General features: G+C 44.4%; 1 protein-coding gene across 1 annotated transcript in view; it reads right to left on the minus strand.

Moving 5' to 3' along the window:
- Window positions 1-1,868: 1,868 nt before the first annotated feature.
- Window positions 1,869-21,254, minus strand: part of LOC147986251 (uncharacterized) — a 53,067-nt gene continuing 33,681 nt past the window's right edge. Inside the window, exons 2-3 of the mRNA XM_087541935.1 lie at window positions 2,350-2,510; window positions 1,869-2,275 (exon numbers count right to left, since the gene is read on the minus strand). Coding sequence (XP_087398061.1) covers window positions 1,869-2,275; window positions 2,350-2,510 — 568 coding nt within the window. The remainder of the gene's footprint in view (window positions 2,276-2,349; window positions 2,511-21,254) is intronic.

Here is a 21,254-nt window from a genome sequence, read left to right on the forward strand (position 1 = left end):
TATAATTTTTCATTGTTCCATGCTATTTTATTATCAATCTTGGATGTTTTATAATCATTTTATATAATTTTTTGGTACTAATCTATTGACATAGTGCCCAGTGCCAGTTGTTGTTTTCTGCATGTTTTTTACATCGCTGGAAATCAATATCAAACGGAGTCCAAATGCCCCGGAACTTTTTGGAGATTTTTTATGGGCTAGAAGGGAGAAGATGGGCCCCGGTGGCACCTGAGGGTAGTCCCGAGGAGGGGACAACCCACCAGGGCGTGCCAGGAGGCCCAGTCACACCCTGGTGGGTTGTGCCCACCTCAGGCACCCCCCGGACCGCCTCTTTGCTCTATAAATACCCCAAAAATCCCAGAACCCTAGAAGCGTTGACGAAATATTCATCCAGCCGCCGCAGAGTCTAGAACCACCAGATCCAATCTAGACACCATCACAGAGGGGTTCACCACTTCCATTGGTGCCTCTCCGATGATGCGTGAGTAGTTCTTTGCGGACCTTCGGGTCCGTAGTTAGTAGCTAGATGGCTTTCTCTCTCTCGCTGAATTATCAATACAATGGTCTCTTGGAGATCCATATGACGTAACTCTTTTTGCGGTGTGTTAGTTGGGATCTCATGAACTTCGAGTTTATGATCAGTTATATCTTTTTATATCCATGAGAGTTATTTGAGTTTCTTTGATCTCTTATATGCATGATCTCTTATATCCTCGTATTTCTTCTCCAATATTTTGGTTTTGTTTGGCCAACTTGATCTATTTATCTTGCAATGGGAAGAGGTGCCTGGTAGTGGGTTCGATCTTACGGTCCTTGATCCCGGTGACAGAAGGGGAACCGACACGTATGTATCGTTGCTACTAAGGATAAAAAGACGAGATCTAATATCTGCCGTAATAGATAAATGGATCTTGTTTACATCATGTCATCGTTCTTATTGCATTAGTTCGTTTTTCCATGAGCTTAATACACTAGATGCATGATGGATAGCGGTCGATGTGTGGAGTAATAGTAGTAGATGCGGGCGGGAGTCGGTCTACCAATCTTGTACGTGATGCCTATGTAATGATCATTGCCTGGATATCGTCATGATTATTTGAAGTTCTATCAATTGCCCAACAGTAATTTGTTTACCCACCGTTTGCTATTTTTCTCGAGAGAAGCCACTAGTGAAACCTACGGCCCCCGGGTCTTCTTTCTCATATATTTGCCTTGTGATCTACTTTTCCTCTGCGTTTTTATCCAGATCTATTAGACCAAAAATACAAAAATACCTTACTGCACTTTATTTTATTTGTGATCTATTATTTCAATCTATTAAAATTTTCTCCCGTCAACTTGCCAATTTATGGCGTCGTTACCCGAAAGGGATTGACAACCCCTTTAACACGTCGGGTTGCGAGTGGCTGTTATTTGTGTGCAGGGGCAATTTATGTTTTGTTGCTTGGTTCTCCTACTGGTTCGATACCTTGGTTTCATCACTGAGGGAAATACCTACCGTTGTTGTGCTACATCATCCTCTCCTCTTGGGGGAAATACCGACGTAGTCCTAGCAAACATCACCATCGGTCTCCATGGGGGTTGCGCCCCCCATGTTCTTGGCAGCCGAGGCCTCAGGTGCCGTATTGGCAGCCTCCCTCACCTCTCTGTGGCCCAAAGAGGCCCTTCGGGACAACACTTCGGTGTCATCCGCAATGGTTGGCGGAGAGGCTTGCGGAGGCGTCTCGCTCTCCACCATCTCTTGTGCCAGAGAGTTCCCCTCAGATAGCGATTGTTGGGGGAGCTCGCGGGCCGGACTAAAACACACAACACAATATGTTATATTACAACCATAAAAGACCGGATATCTGTAAAGTATCCTTTGACACTTACGATGTGGCCAGGGGCTTTTCCCTGGGGCGCCTGTTGGGGGTGTGTTCGGCATCTGTATTCGAACCATCCGAGAGGGTTATCTTCTCCCTCTTGGACGCCCCCTCCTCCGGGTCTGCGGAGGCTGCTCTCTTCTTTTTCCTCCCCTTGAGGGGAGAGTCACTTTGTTCCTCTTCGTCTTCATCTCCCTCGTGGGAGGAGGGGACTTCGGTCTCTCCCGACACTATGTCTGAAGTACCTTTACGGCGGAGGCCACCCTTGGCCTCATTGCTCTTCTTCTTGGACTTCTTCTCCGGCGCCTGATAGGGCGCCAGAACCAACATCTTCATAAGCTGGGGTGTGGCTGGATCTTCAGGCAGCAGTGTCGGACACTTGATCTGCTCCGCCTTCGCTGTCCAACCCAGTGAGAGGGATAGAAAACTCATTATGCCAAAAAAATTATGGACCAAGGTGTATGTTCGAATAAAATACTTACCGGAGTGGCCGGATTCGCGCTGTCGAGGCCGATGTCTTCGGTCTTCTTTGGCCACATCTTCTGGGACTTGAAGAGCAGATTCCATATCTCTTCGTGTGTTGTGCTGAAGAAGCGCTGCAGGGTCTGGGGACCTTCCGGATTGAACTCTGATACATCTCCGTCGTATCTACTTTTCCAAACACTTTTGCCCTTGTTTTGGACTCTAACTTGCATGATTTGAATGGAACTAACCCGGACTGACGCTGTTTTCAGCAGAATTGCCATGATGTTGTTTTATGTGCAGAAAACAAAAGTTCTCGGAATAACCTGAAACTTCACGGAACATCTAGTTAAAAATAATAAAAAATCCTTGCCAAAGATGAAGACCAGGGGGGCCACACCCTGTCCACGAGGGTGGGGGCGTCCCCCCCTAGGGCGCGCCCCCTACCTCGTGGGCCCCCTGGAGCTCCTCCGACGCCAACTCCAACTCTATATATTTGCTTTCGGGGAGAAAAAATCAAGGAGAAGAAATAATCACGTTTTACGATACAGAGCCGCCGCCAAGCCCTAAAACCTCTCGGGAGGGCCGATCTGGAGTCCGTTCGGGGCTCCGGAGAGGGGGATTCGTCGCCGTCGTCATCATCAACCATCCTCCATCACCAATTTCATGATGCTCACCGTCGTGCGTGGGTAATTCCATCGTAGGTTTGCTGGACGGTGATAGGTTGGATGAGATCTATCATGTAATCGAGTTAGTTTTGTTAGGGTTTGATCCCTAGTATCCACTATGTTCTGAGATTGATGTTCCTATGACTTTGCTATGCTTAATGCTTGTCACTAGGGCTCGAGTGCCATGATTTCAGATCTGAACCTATTATGTTTTCATGAATAGATGTGTGTTCTTGATCCTATCTTGCAAGTCTATAGTCACCTACTATGTGTTATGATCCGGCAACCCCGAAGTGACAATAATCGGGACCACTCCCAGTGATGACAATAGTTTGAGGAGTTCATGTATTCACTATGTGCTAATGCTTTGTTCCGGTTTTCTATTAAAAGGAGGCCTTAATATCCCTTAGTTTCCATTAGGACCCCGCTGCCACGGGAGGGTAGGACAAAAGATGTCATGCAAGTTCTTTTCCATAAGCACGTATGACTATATTCGGAATACATGCCTACATTACATTGATGAATTGGAGCTAGTTCTGTGTCACCCTATGTTATGATTGTTACATGATGAACCGCATCCGGCATAATTCTCCATCACCGGTCCAATGCCTACGAGCTTTTCTTATACTGGTTTATGCTTATTTACTTTCCCGTTGCTACTGTTACAATCACTACAAAACACCAAAAATATTACTTTGCTTTCATTACTCTTTTGTTACCATTACCACCACTATCATATTACTTTGCTACTAAATACTTTGCTGCAGATATTAAGTTATCCAGATGTGGTTGAATTGACAACTCAGCTGCTAATACTTGAGAATATTCTTTGGCTCCCCTTGTGTCAAATCAATAAATTTGGGTTGAATACTCTACCCTCGAAAGCTGTTGCGATCCCGTACACTTGTGGGTTATCAAACTCCCACATATGGAGAGGCCGGAGTTGGGAGGGGAGGATCCGGCGGAAGAGCATCACCTGAATCAGGTCAGTGAGACTGGTGTTCTTGCTTATCATGTTTTTTATACGCTTTTGTAGCGTCAGCACTTCCGCGCTCGACCCCTAGTCTAGACCCTTGTTGGTCCATGACGTGAGCCGCATAGGGAGTCCGGATCTAAACTCAGGAGTGGCCGCCCATCGGGCGCCGCGTGGTTCGGTGATGTAGAACCACTCCTGCTGCCACACCTTGATAGTCTCCACGAAGGCCCCTTTAGGCCAAGTTGTGTTGGGGAGGTTTCTCACCATGGCGCCGCCGTAGTCCGCATGCTGCCCATCGACCACCTTCGGCTTCACATTGAAGACTTTTAGCCATAGGCCGAAGTGTGGGGGGATGCGGAGTAGCGCCTCGCACACGACGATAAACACCGAGATGTGGAGAAAGGAGTTTGGGGCTAGATCATGGAAATCTAGCCCATAGTAGAACATGAGGCCGCAGACAAAGGGTGGAGTGGAAACCCTTCCACGGAGAAAGTGGGGGATGAACACAACCCTTTCGCCAGGCTCGGGGGTGGGGATGACTTGCTCCTTGGCAGGGAGCCTGTGTGCGATGTCCGCAAACAAGTATCCCGCCTCCCGGAGGTCCTTTACGTCCTTCTTCGTGACGGAGGAGGCCTCCCACTTGCCCTTCGAGCTAGATCCGGACATGGCTGGAGAGGTTGGTGGCGGTGGGAAAGATCGAAGCTTGGGCGCTGGAGCTTGAGGATGGGAAAGCAGGAGAAGGAAGAAGGCGTGGGGAGAAAAGAGGGATCTTTATCCACTTATATAGGCAGTGAATATTACCCCCTCAAGCCTTTAAACTCGCCTATTCCCAAGGGGTCGTGCAAACAACACGGTTGGATTACCCAAACCCGTATTGATGAGGATCCCGCGATAAGCGGACACAATATCTATTTTGACAGGACGTGTCAATGGAGGCCGCGTCTCGAAACACGAAGCGGGAGGTAGGAAACGGTTCAAAATGTTAAAGGAGCCAAACGTGGCGTTTCGCCGAAAAAGTTGTTAGTTGACAGACATTACTTTGATTAAATATTTTGCCTTCGTGGTTGAGGGTTGTGACTGTAATGCAGAGCCGGATATAGTTCTTTTATTCAGAAGATTGCTTTGAAGTATTCGGGAGGAGGAACCCGCTTTGCAATGCCGAAGACAATCCATGTGCCAAACATATCGTCATTGAAGACTGGTTCAGGGGCAACTGAGGGAGTCCTGGATTAAGGGGTCCTCGGGTGTCCGGGCTGTGTGATATGTGCCGGACTAATGGGCCGTGAAGATATAAAGTAGAAGGCCTTCCCCCATGTCCGGATAGGACTCCCCTATGCGTGGATGGCAAGATTGGTGTCCGGATATGTAATTTTCCTCTTCTACAAGCCGACTTTGTACAACCCTAGGCCCCTCCAGTGCCTATATAAACCGGAGGGTTTAGTCCGTAGAGGCTATCAGAATTCATATAGGCTAGACATCTAGGGTTTAGCCATTACGATCTCGAGATAGATCAACTCTTGTAACCCCTATACTCATCAAAGTCAATCAAGCAGGAAGTAAACACTGTGCCCCCTTTGTCTCCTATTACCTTCGATCCTCAGACGCACAATTCGGGACCCCCTACCCGAGATCGGCCAGTTTTGACACTGACAGGGGCCACGTGCTAGGCGACGCAGCCAGGTCGCAAGCAGCGACAGTAGAGCCGGCAACAGTGGGCAGGGCCGCGGGGCGCGACCACCCGCACGCTGGCGAGGCCAGGGCGCGGTAGGCGAGCGGGCACACGCGTGCGGCGGGCGGACGGGGCGGCCAGGTGAATGTGGGCAGCGGCTACGGCGATGGATACGAGGGAGGAGCTCACGGGGAGGTGGTTGTCATGCTTGGGGAGGCCGGGGAGGCGTCGGAGTAGCGAAACGTTAGTGAGGCAGTGGCGGGGCCGACAGGCATGGGTGGGGGCGATCCGCTAGCAGGGGCCTCCGCGGCGTGCAGTGGAGGGCGGGATCGGCATGCGATGGTGCGATGGAGCTCCCGGACAGGGCAACGGGGACGTCAGTGGACGCGACTATGGAGGTAGCACAGTGATGGCTGCGCTCGGGCAAGTGCGGGAAAGAAGAAAAACGACACAGGGGGAGATCGAGGGAGGAGCGTCGGCGTCTTGTAGGCGGCCAGGGCGGTCACCAGATGGTCTGCACATGGCCATGGCGCCGGTGGATGCCTGCCACGGCCCCCTCCCGTGAACAAGAGGAAGGAGGAGGCGGGGGTGTTGCGGCTGGGTTGGGCCTCACTATGCACTTGAGGCCCAAGTGCACAGTGGGGGCTTTTATTTTTCCTTTTTCCCTTTTCTATTTTCTATTTCTCTATTGTTTTCTATTTATTTTAGCTCACAAATGAACTTTGTTAAATGTGCCACTTAGCACATAAATACTGGGCAATGTTTTAAGGCAGCACACAAAGTTATGATTCATTTTGAAAAGGTTAGACATTTATTTAAATTGAAATGGTCAATTTAATTGTTGCTAACCCTGTTTTAAATAGGTTAGTAGCATTTTATCAATTCAAAATATTTGGATAATTTATGATAAAAAGTTAGGAATATTTTCAACCCAGCCTACATTTTTATTTTACTACTAGCAAAAAGGCCCGTGCGTTGCAACAGGAACAAAAATCATCTCATATCTCTAGCTGGGCAGTTGAATAAATTGTGTGTGGCTGGTTGGCAGGTTATGAGATTGAACCCTCCCATCGATTATTTTATTTTTTTGTCAGCTTTTTGGACCTGGGCCAGAGTACGCCGTCAGGCGGGCTTCCTCCGTTGGGCCAAAACAGGTGGCAAGCAACGAAACTAAATAGCATACGTCAAACTAATTAAAGCGGAACCAAACGAAACGGGACGAAACCAAAAATATCACATCCCTTTAATAAGTAGGTATAGATTTGAAAATTTAATAATTTGACTTGCATTTGAATTTGAATTTGACCTTGATTTTTGGACAAGTGGCAATTAGCATAGTAATCATGATGACATGACCACATTTAGAGGGAGATTACTGTAGCATGATTCTCAGGATGTTACAGGGCTGTTGCGTGTATGCACGTATCTATATCGGCCCCACCCACAAATAAGAACATGCAGAGTGGCTTAGGAATCCACGTTGCATTGTGTTTAGGCAGCGCTATAGACGCACACTAGTGGGGAATCCAGACTCTTTGGGAACGTCTTAGTCCTATTGATTTCATCCCTTTATTTCAGGATCGTCATTACTTACTTTTATTTCAGCATTTTACCTTTAAACTCGCTATACCGTTTCCACCCATACTATCGTTGCTTTGGATTTCTTGCAACTCGCAGGCATCACTATTTAAACCTTTCAAGAGACAAAAGGCTGATTCATGTGCTCTATGTGAATCGATACTCTTAGACTGCTCACAGTGGGGAGTAACATAGAGTAGTAACTTGCCGATGTTACTACTCTATGTTACTATCTTCATAGTGGGTAGTAACATATGAGTGGTATTATGAAAGAGTTCATTTATTGGACTATAGACTCATTATTCCTTGAAATGTGTGATGTTACAGTAACTATCTAAATTACCACAAACCCCTCTCTCCTCATTAATTAGCTGCCACATAAGCAATGTTGTATTGAAATGTGTGACTAGTTAAGTTACTTCCATTGTGACTAGTCTTACTTTAAAAATGCTACAACTAAAATATGCGCACTTACAGGACATCATCACACCAGGCGGTTCACTCAACCTTTTTGACCGGGTTCAAAAGTAGTACTATCCAAAGCTTCCTAACTACCCAATTAAATTGCCCTATTAAATATCTCCAACGCAAATGTATACATTTTGAAAGTACTCCGCCATTCTAATGAATAAGATGTGCACGCACCTAAATTCAACTTTGACCATAAATTAGACAATCAAATATGGATTATATGTGATAAAATTGTATTATTGATTTCTTATTTCAGTGGTATAAATTTTAAGTCGTAAAAATATATAATATTGTTTTAAATTATGGTCAAAGTTGGATTTTGGGAAGCATGCACGCCTTATTCATTGGAATGGGGAGAGGATGTGTGATGCTAGCATAGAGATTTTCAGTTATTTGTCCCTCCATCTAGGTGTATAAGTCACCTTACGAAACCAAATAATCCCAAAACACTTAGGCGCATTGCATTTACTTCTACCTCGTTTGTTCTTTTTGACATAAATAAAACAATCAAATAATAAGAAATATGAGGCGTGTATGCTTTAATTGACTTGAGACTACCAAACACGACATGCAGTGGTTATTTCATTGCATACAATGTTATTAATTAGCAAATACTACCTCCATCCTTGCTTTATTGGTCCTCATTGTTATTTGTGTCAAATTTTGACCATAAATTTTATTAACAAAATGTTCATGCATGTCACCAAAAATTATATCAATGAAAACTATGTTCAAATATGAATCTAAAAATATAATTTTTGTTGACATGCATTAACATTTTATAGTTAAATATTTGGTCAAAATTTGGCACAAATTACATAGGGAACCAATAAACTAGGACAGTGGTAGTAAACATTAAGTTCTCTCGTTTTTTCCTCCGCCTTGGTCGCGGTGCATAACCTAAGATGACTTATGCACCTGTACGCAGGGAGTACTTTGTTTACTAGTCATTTTTATTGACAAGTGCTGCGTGGTGGTACTTCATTTGTCTCTTTTCCTTTTTAGTTAGTTGGCACATCATCTTTTTTGCCACATGTTATATGTATATGTTATTTTTAGTACGAGTAGTCTGAGTTGGCTTTAACAGTCCAATGCAGAAATCGAAGCGATTTTATAACAATGCTTCGGCGTAATAAACACATACAACTATATATGGCCCTTCGGCCTAATAAATTAGAATGGAGGGAGTAGTGACGTGCATGGCAACCCAACTATTGGTTTTGTGGGGCCGCTCGACCTCTTTGACATAAGCCTTTTCAATGTTTAGGTGATGTGCTAAGTGTATGAAAGAGTATAGCAACTGAAGTCCTCGACGCAGAGGTGCTTAGTCTTTTCTAACTAGGCTTCCTTATTTAATTATTATTCAGCGAATAAACTATTTCATGGTAAGCTTCTTTTTTATTCAAAAGTAGAAAAAAGCTGACCTTCAACCGACTGATAACGCTCGCGCGTCCGTCGGCTCCGCGTCCGCTGGATCGTCTGTCGATCAGATGGATGAGGTCGTCCCCGCTTCCGCCTCACGCGCGGACGTTTTCGAAACTTACCCGTTGTTCCAGAACTCATTTGTGCAACTCGATAATGCCCATAGCTCAGTTGACTCGTGGGGCTATGACGAAGGGCGACGGTAGTGGGACTTGGGACGGCGAGGGGGCGACCGCGGCGCACGGTGTGGGGTGACCGCGGCGCATCCAGCGTGGTGGCGATGGCAGCGGCTTCGAGATCGGCCGTGGCCGATGACGACACAAGCAGGTACGGCCGCGCGTGATCCTCCTCCACCCCCTATTTTTTCTGGTCGGCCCTGATGATGGTTATCCCCTGCTACGCGGCTCATCGTAGCGGTGCGCCGACGTCGGGAGACGCCCTCGCCGTCGCCACCGAGGCGGATGATGTAGATGATATAGGTGGTGTAGATGTGCAGTAGGCATTTGGATGTCGCAGATCTAGTGTTGCAGAATTTTTGATTTGACTTTCAGATGCGCTGCTGGAGCTCATGCTATCTCCTTGATGTGATGTAGCTGATCCTATCCTTTTCTGGATGTTTGTAGCTCAAAACTTCTGTAGCATTTTTTCACCTGGAAGTTAGTGATGCAGGATTTTGATGTGTTGTAGGGAATTAGTGGTACAAACTTGATGTGCTGCAAGAAACTAGTGATGCAGGATTGATGTGTTTTTCTGATTGTTTTTAGTTCAAAGCTTCTGTAGCTCATGCAGTTATCCAATTTGTAGTTTTAGAGAAACATATGTGTAATTTCAGAGAAACGGTAGCTAAATTTTAGAGAGAACTTACCTTTCTGAAGCTAGTTCGTAGGTTATGTTTATAGCATTTTATCTAGCTATGTGTTGTAGGTTATGCTACAGGGAATTTTTGCAACAACAACGTTGTTTTAGAATGATGGCAGCGAACGTTGACTGCACAAGTGCGCGACGCACCCGAAGATGTGTTGTAATTTTTGCAACATGTGTCTTGTTGCAAAAAATTAGATGCGGCAAAGATGTTGCTGCAATTTTTGTAATAAGGGTCTTGCTCGAGTAAATTAGAGAAGAAGAGATTACATAACATGGGTATTTTTGCAGGAAATTAAAGAAAAGAAAGTTTTACAACAAAACATTGTTGCGGAAAATTATACAAGAGAAGATTTTTGCAACAAATGCCTTGTTGCAAGAGGAATGGACACGTGTCCCTTGACTCCTCCCAAAATTTTCAAGAACAACATCAATGTTGAAGATTTTTCTCCCGTAACATAAGCTATGTTGCAAAAAGGTGAAGACACTTTTTTTTCAATAAACCTCAATTGTAAAAAAAACTGCAACAAGACCTCAGTTACAAAAAAAATCTTTGATACAGACCGTGTTTCAGAAAGTTAAATAGCATTCCTGATGTTTTGCGATAGGCATCCTGTTGCGGGACGTGTTCTGCAACACTACTCTTGTTGCGAAAGGGAGGTAACGCTCGTGGATGGGTAGATCGAATGGACATCCTCACGTCCATCCAACGGCCAGCGAGCCGGCGGATGTTTTCAGTCATCCGCCGGCGGACGCGTAGCGTGGCCCAAAGGGAAACGTTTCCTTTCTGCCGGCGGATCTCACAGGAACGTCAGCCGCCTCTACCGTGTGCCACGTGCCACCATGGCCCACGTCTTCCTCTCAATCTTATCTCTTCCAGAGAAATCAAGGCTTCTTCCTCTCCCCTAAAATATCTCTCATCGCTCTCCTTTATCTCTCAGTCACCACTTCTGCTGCTCCTAGCACCAAGCAGTCATGGCTTTCCTCTTTCCTTGCAGCAAGCAACCCTTACTCCTTCCACTCAACCCTTTTTGCAGCAAGCAATGGCGCCCAAGCTGCCAATGTGTGGATACGCGACTGAGATGTTCATGGTTGCTAGGAGCCACTACTGCGCCGTCTGGCCGCACTTCCATGAAGCTCGTTGCCAGTGCTCGGCTACTATGGCCACCGATGCTCTACAACAATCGGAGGAGACGTCATGTGGGCGACAGGCTCCCTGAAAGGATCGAGAAGAGGTGTCTAGAGGGGGGGGTGAATAGACTCTAAGTAAGAAAAGTTGTAGTTTTTAATTTCTTTAAGTTGAAATGGAGTTTTGGCACAAGCTTAAACATTCACTATACATATCAAGCAAGCATGACAAGAGTATATGAGCAGCGGAAAGTAAATCATGCAAGTTGTAAGAAAATAAAGGGATGGGATTGGAGTGTGCAAATGCAATTTGGAGACACGGAGATTTTTTATCCATGGTTCCGATAGGTGGTGCTATCGTACATCCACGTTGATGGAGACTTCAACCCACGAAGGGTAACGGTTGCGCGAGTCCACGGAGGGCTCCACCCACGAAGGGTCCACGAAGAAGCAACCTTGTCTATCCCACCATGGTCGTCGCCCACGAAGGACTTGCCTCACTAGGGTAGATCTTCACGAAGTAGGCGATCTCCTTGCCCGTACAAACTCCTTGGTTCAACTCCACAATCTTGACAGAGGCTCCCAAGTGACACCTAACCAATCTAGGAGACACCACTCTCCAAGAGGTAATAGATGGTGTGTTGATGATGAACTCCTTGCTCTTGTGCTTCAAATGATAGTATCCCCAACGCTCAACTCTCTCTCATAGAATTGGATTTGGTAGAAAGATGATTTGAGTGGAAAGCGACTTGGGGAAGGCTAGAGATCAAGATTTATGTGGTTGGAATGGAGTATCTTGACCTCAACACAAGTGTAGGTGGTTCTCTCTCAGAAAATGTATGTTGGAAGTGTAGGCATGTTCTGATGACTCTCTCCACAAATGAAGAGTGGGTGGAGGGGGTATATATAGCTTCCACACAAAATCTAACCGTTACACACAATTTACCAACCTCGGTGGGACCGATTCAGAGAACTCGGTGGGACCGATTTGGTTCATATTGTGACCATTAGGATTTTCGGTGGGACCGACATGTCAACTCGGCGGGACTGATTTCGTTAGGGTTAGGGCATAACGTAATCTCAGTGAGACCGATTACACAAACTCGGTGGGACCGATTTGGTAATAAGCTAACCAGAGAGTTGGTCAGGCAAACTCAGTGGGACCGATTCGCTCATCTCGGTTGGACTGAAACGTTACGAAAAGAAAACAGAGAGTTTGCATTGCAATCTCGGTGAGACCGATTGCATATCTCGGTGAGACTGAGATTATTGCAATAGGCAACAGAGAGTTTGCAATCCCATCTCGGTGAGACCGAAAAGACTACGGTTTCTGGCAGTGGCTATGTCAAGTGAACTCGGTGGCGCTGGATAGATCAAATCGGTGGGGCCGAGTTTGACTTTTGGTTTGGGACATATTTCGAAGTGAGAAAGTGGTTGAGGGCTTTGGAGCATATCACTAAGCACTTTGAGCAAGAATCTCATTAAGCAACACTTCACCCCCTCTTAATAGTATTGGCTTTCCTATGGACTCAATGTGATCTTGGATCACTAAAATAGAAAATACAGAGTCTTGAGCTTTGAGCTTGAGCCAATCCTTTGTCCTTGTCATCTTGAAGAGGTTCCACATCTTCTTGTCCACGCCACTCCATTTTTGAACTTATCTGAAATATACTAGGTGAAAACATTAGCCCAACAAGAGATATGTTGACATTAATTACCAAAATCACCCAGGGAGCACTTGTGCTTTCACTCCCTCGAGCAAATCCGCAGCTGAGTTTGTGCAACAACGGCGTTGTTGCGAATGACGGCGGCAAAGCTAGTGCAACTACGACGCAGTGACGAGTTTCCGCAACATGGTCTCTGTTGCCGCAACAAATATCCTGTTGCAGGAATACAACGTGGCAACGAGATTCTGCAACATGATTTCTGTTGTAATTTTTTTTGAAACAAAGGTCTTGTTGTAGAATACAGAAAAAAAGGTTGGAGATATTGTTGCAAATTTTGCCACAAAGGTCTTGTGGCAGAAATACAACATGAGATCAGAGATTCTTTGCAAGAAAGGTCTTGTTACAATAGAGGTTTTGCAATAAGGGTCTTGTTGCAGAAAAGTAAGACAGAGAAACTGTTGGGGAACGTAGTAATTTCAGAAATTTTCCTACGCACACGCAAGATCATGGTGATGCATATCAACAAGAGGGGAGAGTGTTGTCCACATACCCTCGTAGACCGAAAGCGGAAGCGTTAGCACAACGCGGTTGATGTAGTCGTACGTATTCACGATCCGAACGATCAAGTACCGAACATACGGCACCTCCGAGTTCAGCACACGTTCAGCCCGATGACGTCCCTCGAACTCCAATCCAGCCGAGTGTTGAGGGAGAGTTTCAGCACGATGGCGTGGTGACAATGTTGACGTTCTACCGACGCAGGGCTTCGGCTAAGCACCGCTACAGTATTATCGAGGTGGACTATGATGGAGGGGGGCACCGCACACGGCTAAGAGATCAATGATCAATTGTTGTGTCTCTGGGGTGCCCCCTGCCCCCGTATATAAAGGAGCAAGGGGGGTGCGGCCGGCCAAGAGGAGAGGCGTGCCAGGAGGAGTCCTACTCCCACCGGGAGTAGGACTCCCCCCTTTCCTAGTTGGAATAGGATTCGGGAGAGGGGAAAGAGGAGAGAGAGAAGGAATGGGGGGGGGGCTTCGCCCCCTCTCCTTCTCCTATTCGGACTAGGGGGGAGGGGCGCGCGGCCCAGCCCTAGCCGCCTCTCCTCTCTTCCACTAAGGCCCACTAAGGCCCATTAAGTCCCCGGGGGTTTCCGGTAACCCCTCGGTACTCCGGTAAAATCACTATTTCACCCAGAACACTTCCGATATCCAAACATAGGCTTCCAATATATCAATCTTCATGTCTCGACCATTTTGAGACTCCTCATCATGTCCGTGATCACATCCGGGACTCCGAACAACCTTCGGTACATCAAAACATATAAACTCATAATATAACTGTCATCGTAACGTTAAGCGTGCGGACCCTATGGGTTCGAGAACTATGTAGACATGACCGAGACACGTCTCCGGTAAATAACCAACAGCGGAACCTAGATGCTCATATTGGCTCCTACATATTCTACGAAGATCTTTATCGGTCAGACCGCATAACAACATATGTTGTTCCCTTTGTCATCGGTATGTTACTTGCCCGAGATACGATCGTCGGTATCTCAATACCTAGTTCAATCTCGTTACCGACAAGTCTCTTTACTCGTTCCGTAATGTATCATCCTGCAGCTAACTCATTAGCTGCAATGCTTGCAAGGCTTAAGTGATGTGCATTACCGAGAGGGCCCAGAGATACCTATCAGACAATCGGAGTGACAAATCCTAATCTCGAAATATGCCAACCCAACAAGTACCTTCGAAGACACCTGCAGAGCTCCTTTATAATCACCCAGTTACGTTGTGACGTTTAGTAGCACACAAAGTGTTCCTCCGGTAAACAGGAGTTGCATAATCTCATAGTCATAGGAACATGTATAAGTCATGAAGAAAGCAATAGCAACATACTATACGATCATGTGCTAAGCTAACGGAATGGGTCATGTCAATCACATCATTCTCCTAATGATGTGATCCCGTTAATCAAATGACAACTCATGTCTATGGTTAGGAAACATAACCATCTTCGATTAAGGAGCTAGTCAAGTAGAGGCATACTAGTGACACTCTATTTGTCTATGTATTCACACATGTATTATGTTTCCGGTTAATACAATTCTAGCATGAATAATAAACATTTATCATGATATAAGGAAATAAATAATAACTTTATTATTGCCTCTAGGGCATATTTCCTTCAGTCTCCCACTTGCACTAGAGTCAATAATCTAGATTACATAGTAATGATTCTAACACCCATGGAGCCTTGGTGCTGATCATGTTTTGCTCGTGGAAGAGGCTTAGTCAACGGGTCTGCAACATTCAGATCCGCATGTATCTTGCAAATTTCTATGTCTCCCACCTGGACTAGATCCCGGATGGAATTGAAGCGTCTCTTGATGTGCTTGGTTCTCTTGTGAAATCTGGATTCCTCCGCTAAGGCAATTGCTCCAGTATTGTCACAAAAGATTTTCATTGGACCCGATGCACTAGGTATGACACCTAGATCGGATATGAACTCCTTCATCCAGACTCCTTCATTTGCTGCTTCCGAAGCAGCTATGTACTCCGCTTCACACGTAGATCCCTCCACGACACTTTGTTTAGAACTGCACCAACTGACAGCTCCACCGTTCAATGTAAACACGTATTCGGTTTGCGATTTAGAATCGTCCGAATCAGTGTCAAAGCTTGCATGAACGTAACCATTTACGATGAGCTCTTTGTCACCTCCATAAACGATAAACATATCCTTAGTCCTTTTCAGGTGCTTCAGGATGTTCTTGACCGCTGTCCAGTGATCCACTCCTGGATTACTTTGGTACCTCCCTGCCAGACTTATAGCAAGGCACACATCAGGTCTGGTATACAACATTGCATACATGATAGAGCCTATGGCTGAAGCATAGGGAACATCTTTCATTTTCTCTCTATCTTTTGCAGTGGTCGGGCATTGAGTCTTACTCAACTTCACACCTTGTAACATAGGCAAGAACCCTTTCTTTGCTTGATCCATTTTGAACTTCTTCAAAACTTTGTCAAGGTATGTACTTTGTGAAAGTCCAATTAAGCGTCTTGATCTATCTCTATAGATCTTGATGCCCAATATGTAAGCAGCTTCACCTAGGTCTTTCATTGAAAAACTCTTATTCAAGTATCCCTTTATGCTATCCGGAAATTCTATATCATTTCCAATCAGTAATATGTCATCCACATATAATATCAGAAATGCTACAGAGCTCCCACTCACTTTCTTGTAAATACAGGCTTCTCCAAAAGTCTGTACAAAACCAAATGCTTTGATCACACTATCAAAGCATTTATTCCAACTCCGAGAGGCTTGCACTAGTCCATAAATGGATCGCTGGAGCTTGCACACTTTGTTAGCTCCCTTTGGATCGACAAAACCTTTCGGTTGCATCATATACAACTCTTCTTCCAGAAATCCATTCAGGAATGCAGTTTTGACATCCATCTGCCATATTTCATAATCATAAAACGCGGCAATTGCTAACATGATTCGGACAGACTTAAGCATCGCTATGGGTGAGAAGGTCTCATCGTAGTCAATCCCTTGAACTTGTCGAAAACCTTTCACAACAAGTCAAGCTTTGTAGACAGTAACATTACATCAGCGTCAGTCTTCTTCTTGAAGATCCATTTATTCTCAATTGCTTGCCGATCATCGGGCAAATCAACCAAAGTCCACACTTTGTTCTCATACATGGATCCCATCTCAGATTTCATGGCTTCAAGCCATTTTGCGGAATCTGGGCTCACCATCGCTTCTTCATAGTTCGTAGGTTCATCATGATCTAGTCGCATGACTTCTAGAACAGGATTATCGTACCACTCTGGTGCGGATCTTACTCAAGTTGATCTACGAGGTTCAGTAACAACTTGATCCGAAGTTCCATGATCATCATCATTAACTTCCTCACTAATTGGTGTAGGTGTCACAGAAACCGGTTTTTGTGATGAACTACTTTCCAATAAGGGAGCAGGTACAGTTACCTCATCAAGTTCTACTTTCCTCCCACTCACTTCTTTCGAGAGAAACTCCTTCTCTAGAAAGGATCCATACTGTTCGCATACGAACACGTCACGTGTACCCTCGACTCCGAGGGTGATGCACCGCAGCTCACGTCGAAGGAAACCTGTCCGGAAGCGCGGTACGCAAGCAATCCGGCGGGTGCTTTTGAGGACCCGAAACCCCACACGCCCGAGAGAGACCCCGTCAGGGCACGCGGCGGCTATGGGCTGCCCTAGGTCGGCCTAACCACCCCTAGGGCCTCGAGGTTCGCCGTCCTGCAAACGAAGAACGAGAAGAAAGATACAAAGGAGAGGGATAATGAACACGAAAAAGTAGTAGATGTGTTTGTTTGATTGTGTGTTGTTCAATCGGCCATCACCCCTTGAGTATATAAGAGGCGGCTGGACTTCCCGTACAAGGAAAAGGCTTCAATTCACGTCCAAAACCCTAGTCCAATTCGGATTTGTTTAGTCCGAACTTTCCAAAACTGTTCGGTAAAATCTGGCTGCATGTTGTGGGCCATGTTCGGGGGAGTAAACGACCTCGGATGGAAACGAACCCAAAAGCAATCCTGACTGTTTCGACGAGACGAACAACTTCCATGTTGAACGTTTTTTGATCTGAGGCCATCTTGAGGGGGGTTTCGGCTCTTTTCCGAAGTCTGCAGCAGCTAAATTCAAAACCCGGACTAACATACCCGGAGTGTCCGGTCATCCACAGAGAAAATCAAAACCCGGATGGTTGTCCCCGGAGTGTCCGGCCATCCCAGTGCAGCAGCGCCTTGTACTGGCTGTAACTTTTGCATATGACCTCGGATTAAGACGATTTTTATATCATAATCATCCGTTTCGACGGGACACACAACTTTCATGTTGAAACGTTTTCCATTTGGAGTCATCTTAATTGGGTTTCAAGCCATTCTTTAATCTGGTGTCACCATGAGCATCTCTGAACTTGTCATAACTTTTGCATCCGGACTCCGTTTTAGACCACTTTCATATCCATCTTGATCTTCTCAAAGAAAGCCATATCATGGTGACTTCCAATCATAAGTTTGAATTAATCTTGACATAGATTAAAGCAACTTTTACGGTTGTGCCACTTTTGAGCGTCAACACATGCCCCCCTGTTTTTCGGTAAAGCTAGCGTGCCAAAAAATAACTTGTACCATGTTTGTTCTAAGGACGATGTCAACACTCCATCGGCCATTTATATGCTTAGGGCGATAATTATATATCGGCCATTATTTTTTTTGAACCCTTGCTGCAAACTTGGGCGAAACCTTCTCAACTTCATTAACAATCCGATGATAAAGTTCCATAGATATGTGTCTCAAGGTCATCCTCTGAACCGTATTGTTCACCCTTTTGCTAGGATTTTGTAGATAATCAACAATAAAATCTCTCCAATCCTTACTTTCACCTGCATCAAAATTCATTAGTGGCCGAAGCGGTGGGCTTTGGTTCGGCCTTACCTATGTTGACGAGATGAAGCATCAGCTATTGAGAGAAATGCAATACACCATGATTAATGTAGTAGCCGGATGCTTGCTGTGCCAACTCTTTTGAATTTTCATGTCTAAATATAAGAACGATTTTAAAGCAACCCAAGGTAAATTTTGCATCTAGACATACCCCACGATAAACTATAAGTGATTCGTCAAAACATTGATAACCCTTGGATATTTGTTGCACTAGTTATAACGAATCACCGAAAGCCTCAATATGTATAGCACCTATAGCAAGTAAAAGAGTCAATCCGGATAACAATGTATATTCGGCCTTGATTAATCGTGCGTAAAAATATTCTAAGCGGCATGAGGCTTCAAAAATAGTACCATAAAGAGATATATAAACAACACCAACACTTTGGCCATTGCTATGAATTGAACCATCAAAACATAATCTCCATAGTACTAGAGAGACAAGGCTAATATCAACATTATGCATGTCATTAATTCGATGTTCAGTAATAAAATCAGCTATGATTTGGCCTTTTATAGATCTTAAAGATGCATAAGCCAAATCATATCCAAACAAAGTATAAGCCCACCAGTCAATTCTGCAACTATGAATTGGCCTATGCAGCATATATTCAATGACATCGATCATGATGTCTCAACTCCATTCAATCATAATATAGGCATACATATAAATTTCCATGAGCACATACCTTGTCTCGCTCTCCAATCGAACTAAGGACAATGTTAGAATACTACACCGGCCATGCATTGACATACTCTTAGGACGATAGATAAATATCGGCCATTACCATGTAAACTTCATTCAAAGCACATATAGCCGAAATAAACAAATGAAATGACAAATAAAGTATTTCGGCCCTTTGGATCAGCAACAAACTTGTAGCTAATCAAATGTATAGTGATTTGGCAATACCCTTTCATAATGTAAGAAATTATATTGCATCCATGGATTAAAATAAGCCCATTGAGGGTTACCAATCATACCTGATGACGAATTCCATGGCATAGGCGTTAATGGCATAGTTGAAGAATATGGATAATGTATAGACCGAGGATGTTGAAACCTTCGGCTTGGTCCTTCATAGTTTTCACTCTTTTCCTTCTTCAGCTTTGCCGCACTTCTTGTAATGGAAGCTTGCACATAATAATTATTTTGAGTACTTCCTTTGGGAACCCATGCCATGTTCCTTTCTTCAAGTTCTTGTGCACTAAGCTTTTGTAACTCCTTCTTTTGCCAATACGATAAGCCGAGTGAGCACCTCGATTGTGATTTTGTTTCAACCAATGGCAACTCTTTTTGGGCCTTGTGCACCATTAACTTCCTTTCTTCAGATTTGGCACTCTGATTTTGATCAATTGATTGGTTCACTTCTTTGCCTTTTGTATCCAATGTCAACACTTTAATTGGCTCTTTGTCATTTGAAATCAAATCTGAAGTAGCACACTTACGACCATCTCTTTTCACGCGGTAAACTCGCTCTACCACCTCTTTCTTCTTCCTTGAGCTTTGGACCGATTCCTTATGATTGAAACAGTCTTTGACGCGTGATTGTTCGAATGTTGATCTTCTTGGAGCTGCATAGTATTGGTGAGATGGTCTAAAATAAGACGGAGAATGTGCCCTTGTATCATACATGTCCCATGATGAATATGGATTTAAGTGAGCATAGGGAGGCATCCACGGCATTGGTATTGGCGGCCCAAAATAAGGATATGAATATGTTGCATTGAAATTCTCACTTTGCCAATACCGATCCTCATATTTGCACCTTGGGGATGATCTTGGTTTCTTTGCATGGTTTGGCCGATAAGCATTCTGCTCTTCACTCTTCTTTTGATATTTATCCAATAGTTTAGCAAAGGTGATTTTTGATATCTTACACTTGCGCTTATTTCGGCCTTTGTTTTCTTTTGGTTTGCTTTCATTGATCATCGGATTTCCTTGCTGCCCCCCAGTCCTTGGCGTCTTCATTGTAGCTTCGATGGAATTCTCACCCTCAAGTTTATGTTCATTGTGCTCTTCAACAACTTCTTTACCATGATCCTGTCACCTGCAGTTTTTACCTTCTCTTTAGATGAATTGGCTTGAAGTAGCCGATGCAAAAACTTTTTGCCATCAAGACCAATCGGAATAGACTGGTCATCCTTTGGTGTTTCAACAATTCTCAATCATCCTTTATCAATGGCCGATTTAACTATTTGACGAAACATATTGCAATCCCCAAAATTATGTTTGAACGAATGATGCAACCTACAATACATCCGTCCTTGAATTGATGGCTTGACATGGTGATCAAGAATTCTTATGTAATTATTTTTCAGCAACAAATCAAATATTTGATCACACATGCTTGAACTGAAGGTAAACTTTTTATTTTCTAGCCGATCTTGTTGTGAGAACGACTTTGGAGTTAAGCAAACAAATGGTTCAGATTTTGTATCACCCCATTCGGCTATGAATTTTATTTTGCATTCTCTTGCCGATGTCATTGGATAAGATATTATACTAGCATCGGTTTTCTGAAAAGAATCTAACCTTGGCTTTAAGTTTCTGAAACAAAAATAGTTAGAACATGCATGCCTCAATTGAGACCAAGAGTAAGCCAAGTATGAAACAAGCAAAGCTACCCATGTAGATACTAACTTTAAATAAAGCAACAGGGAAAGCTTTGGCTGCAACAATAAGTCACTATCGGTCTTTATAAATGGCGCAATGGGTTGACCGATATATTTTATAATGATTTTATTGCTAACAAGTAAATTACCCTTCTTCATTGGTCTTTCAACATTACTTAAGAGGATTTTTCTAATAGATGCATCAACAATAAAGTTTTGACCAAATCTGAAAATAGGTAAATTACTTGCTAAACATACCTCTTCAAATATGTTGGGAGAGCATGATGGTGGTGTGACTTGAACAATATCTTGATCCGCCTTTGGATGGCTCCCCAATGCCTCTTCATCATCTTTTTCTTGATTCCGTG

The sequence above is a fragment of the Triticum urartu genome, chromosome 2A (genome assembly GCF_056163025.1).
Source record: "Triticum urartu cultivar PI428250 chromosome 2A, HENAU_Tu73, whole genome shotgun sequence".
NCBI lineage: Eukaryota > Viridiplantae > Streptophyta > Magnoliopsida > Poales > Poaceae > Triticum > Triticum urartu.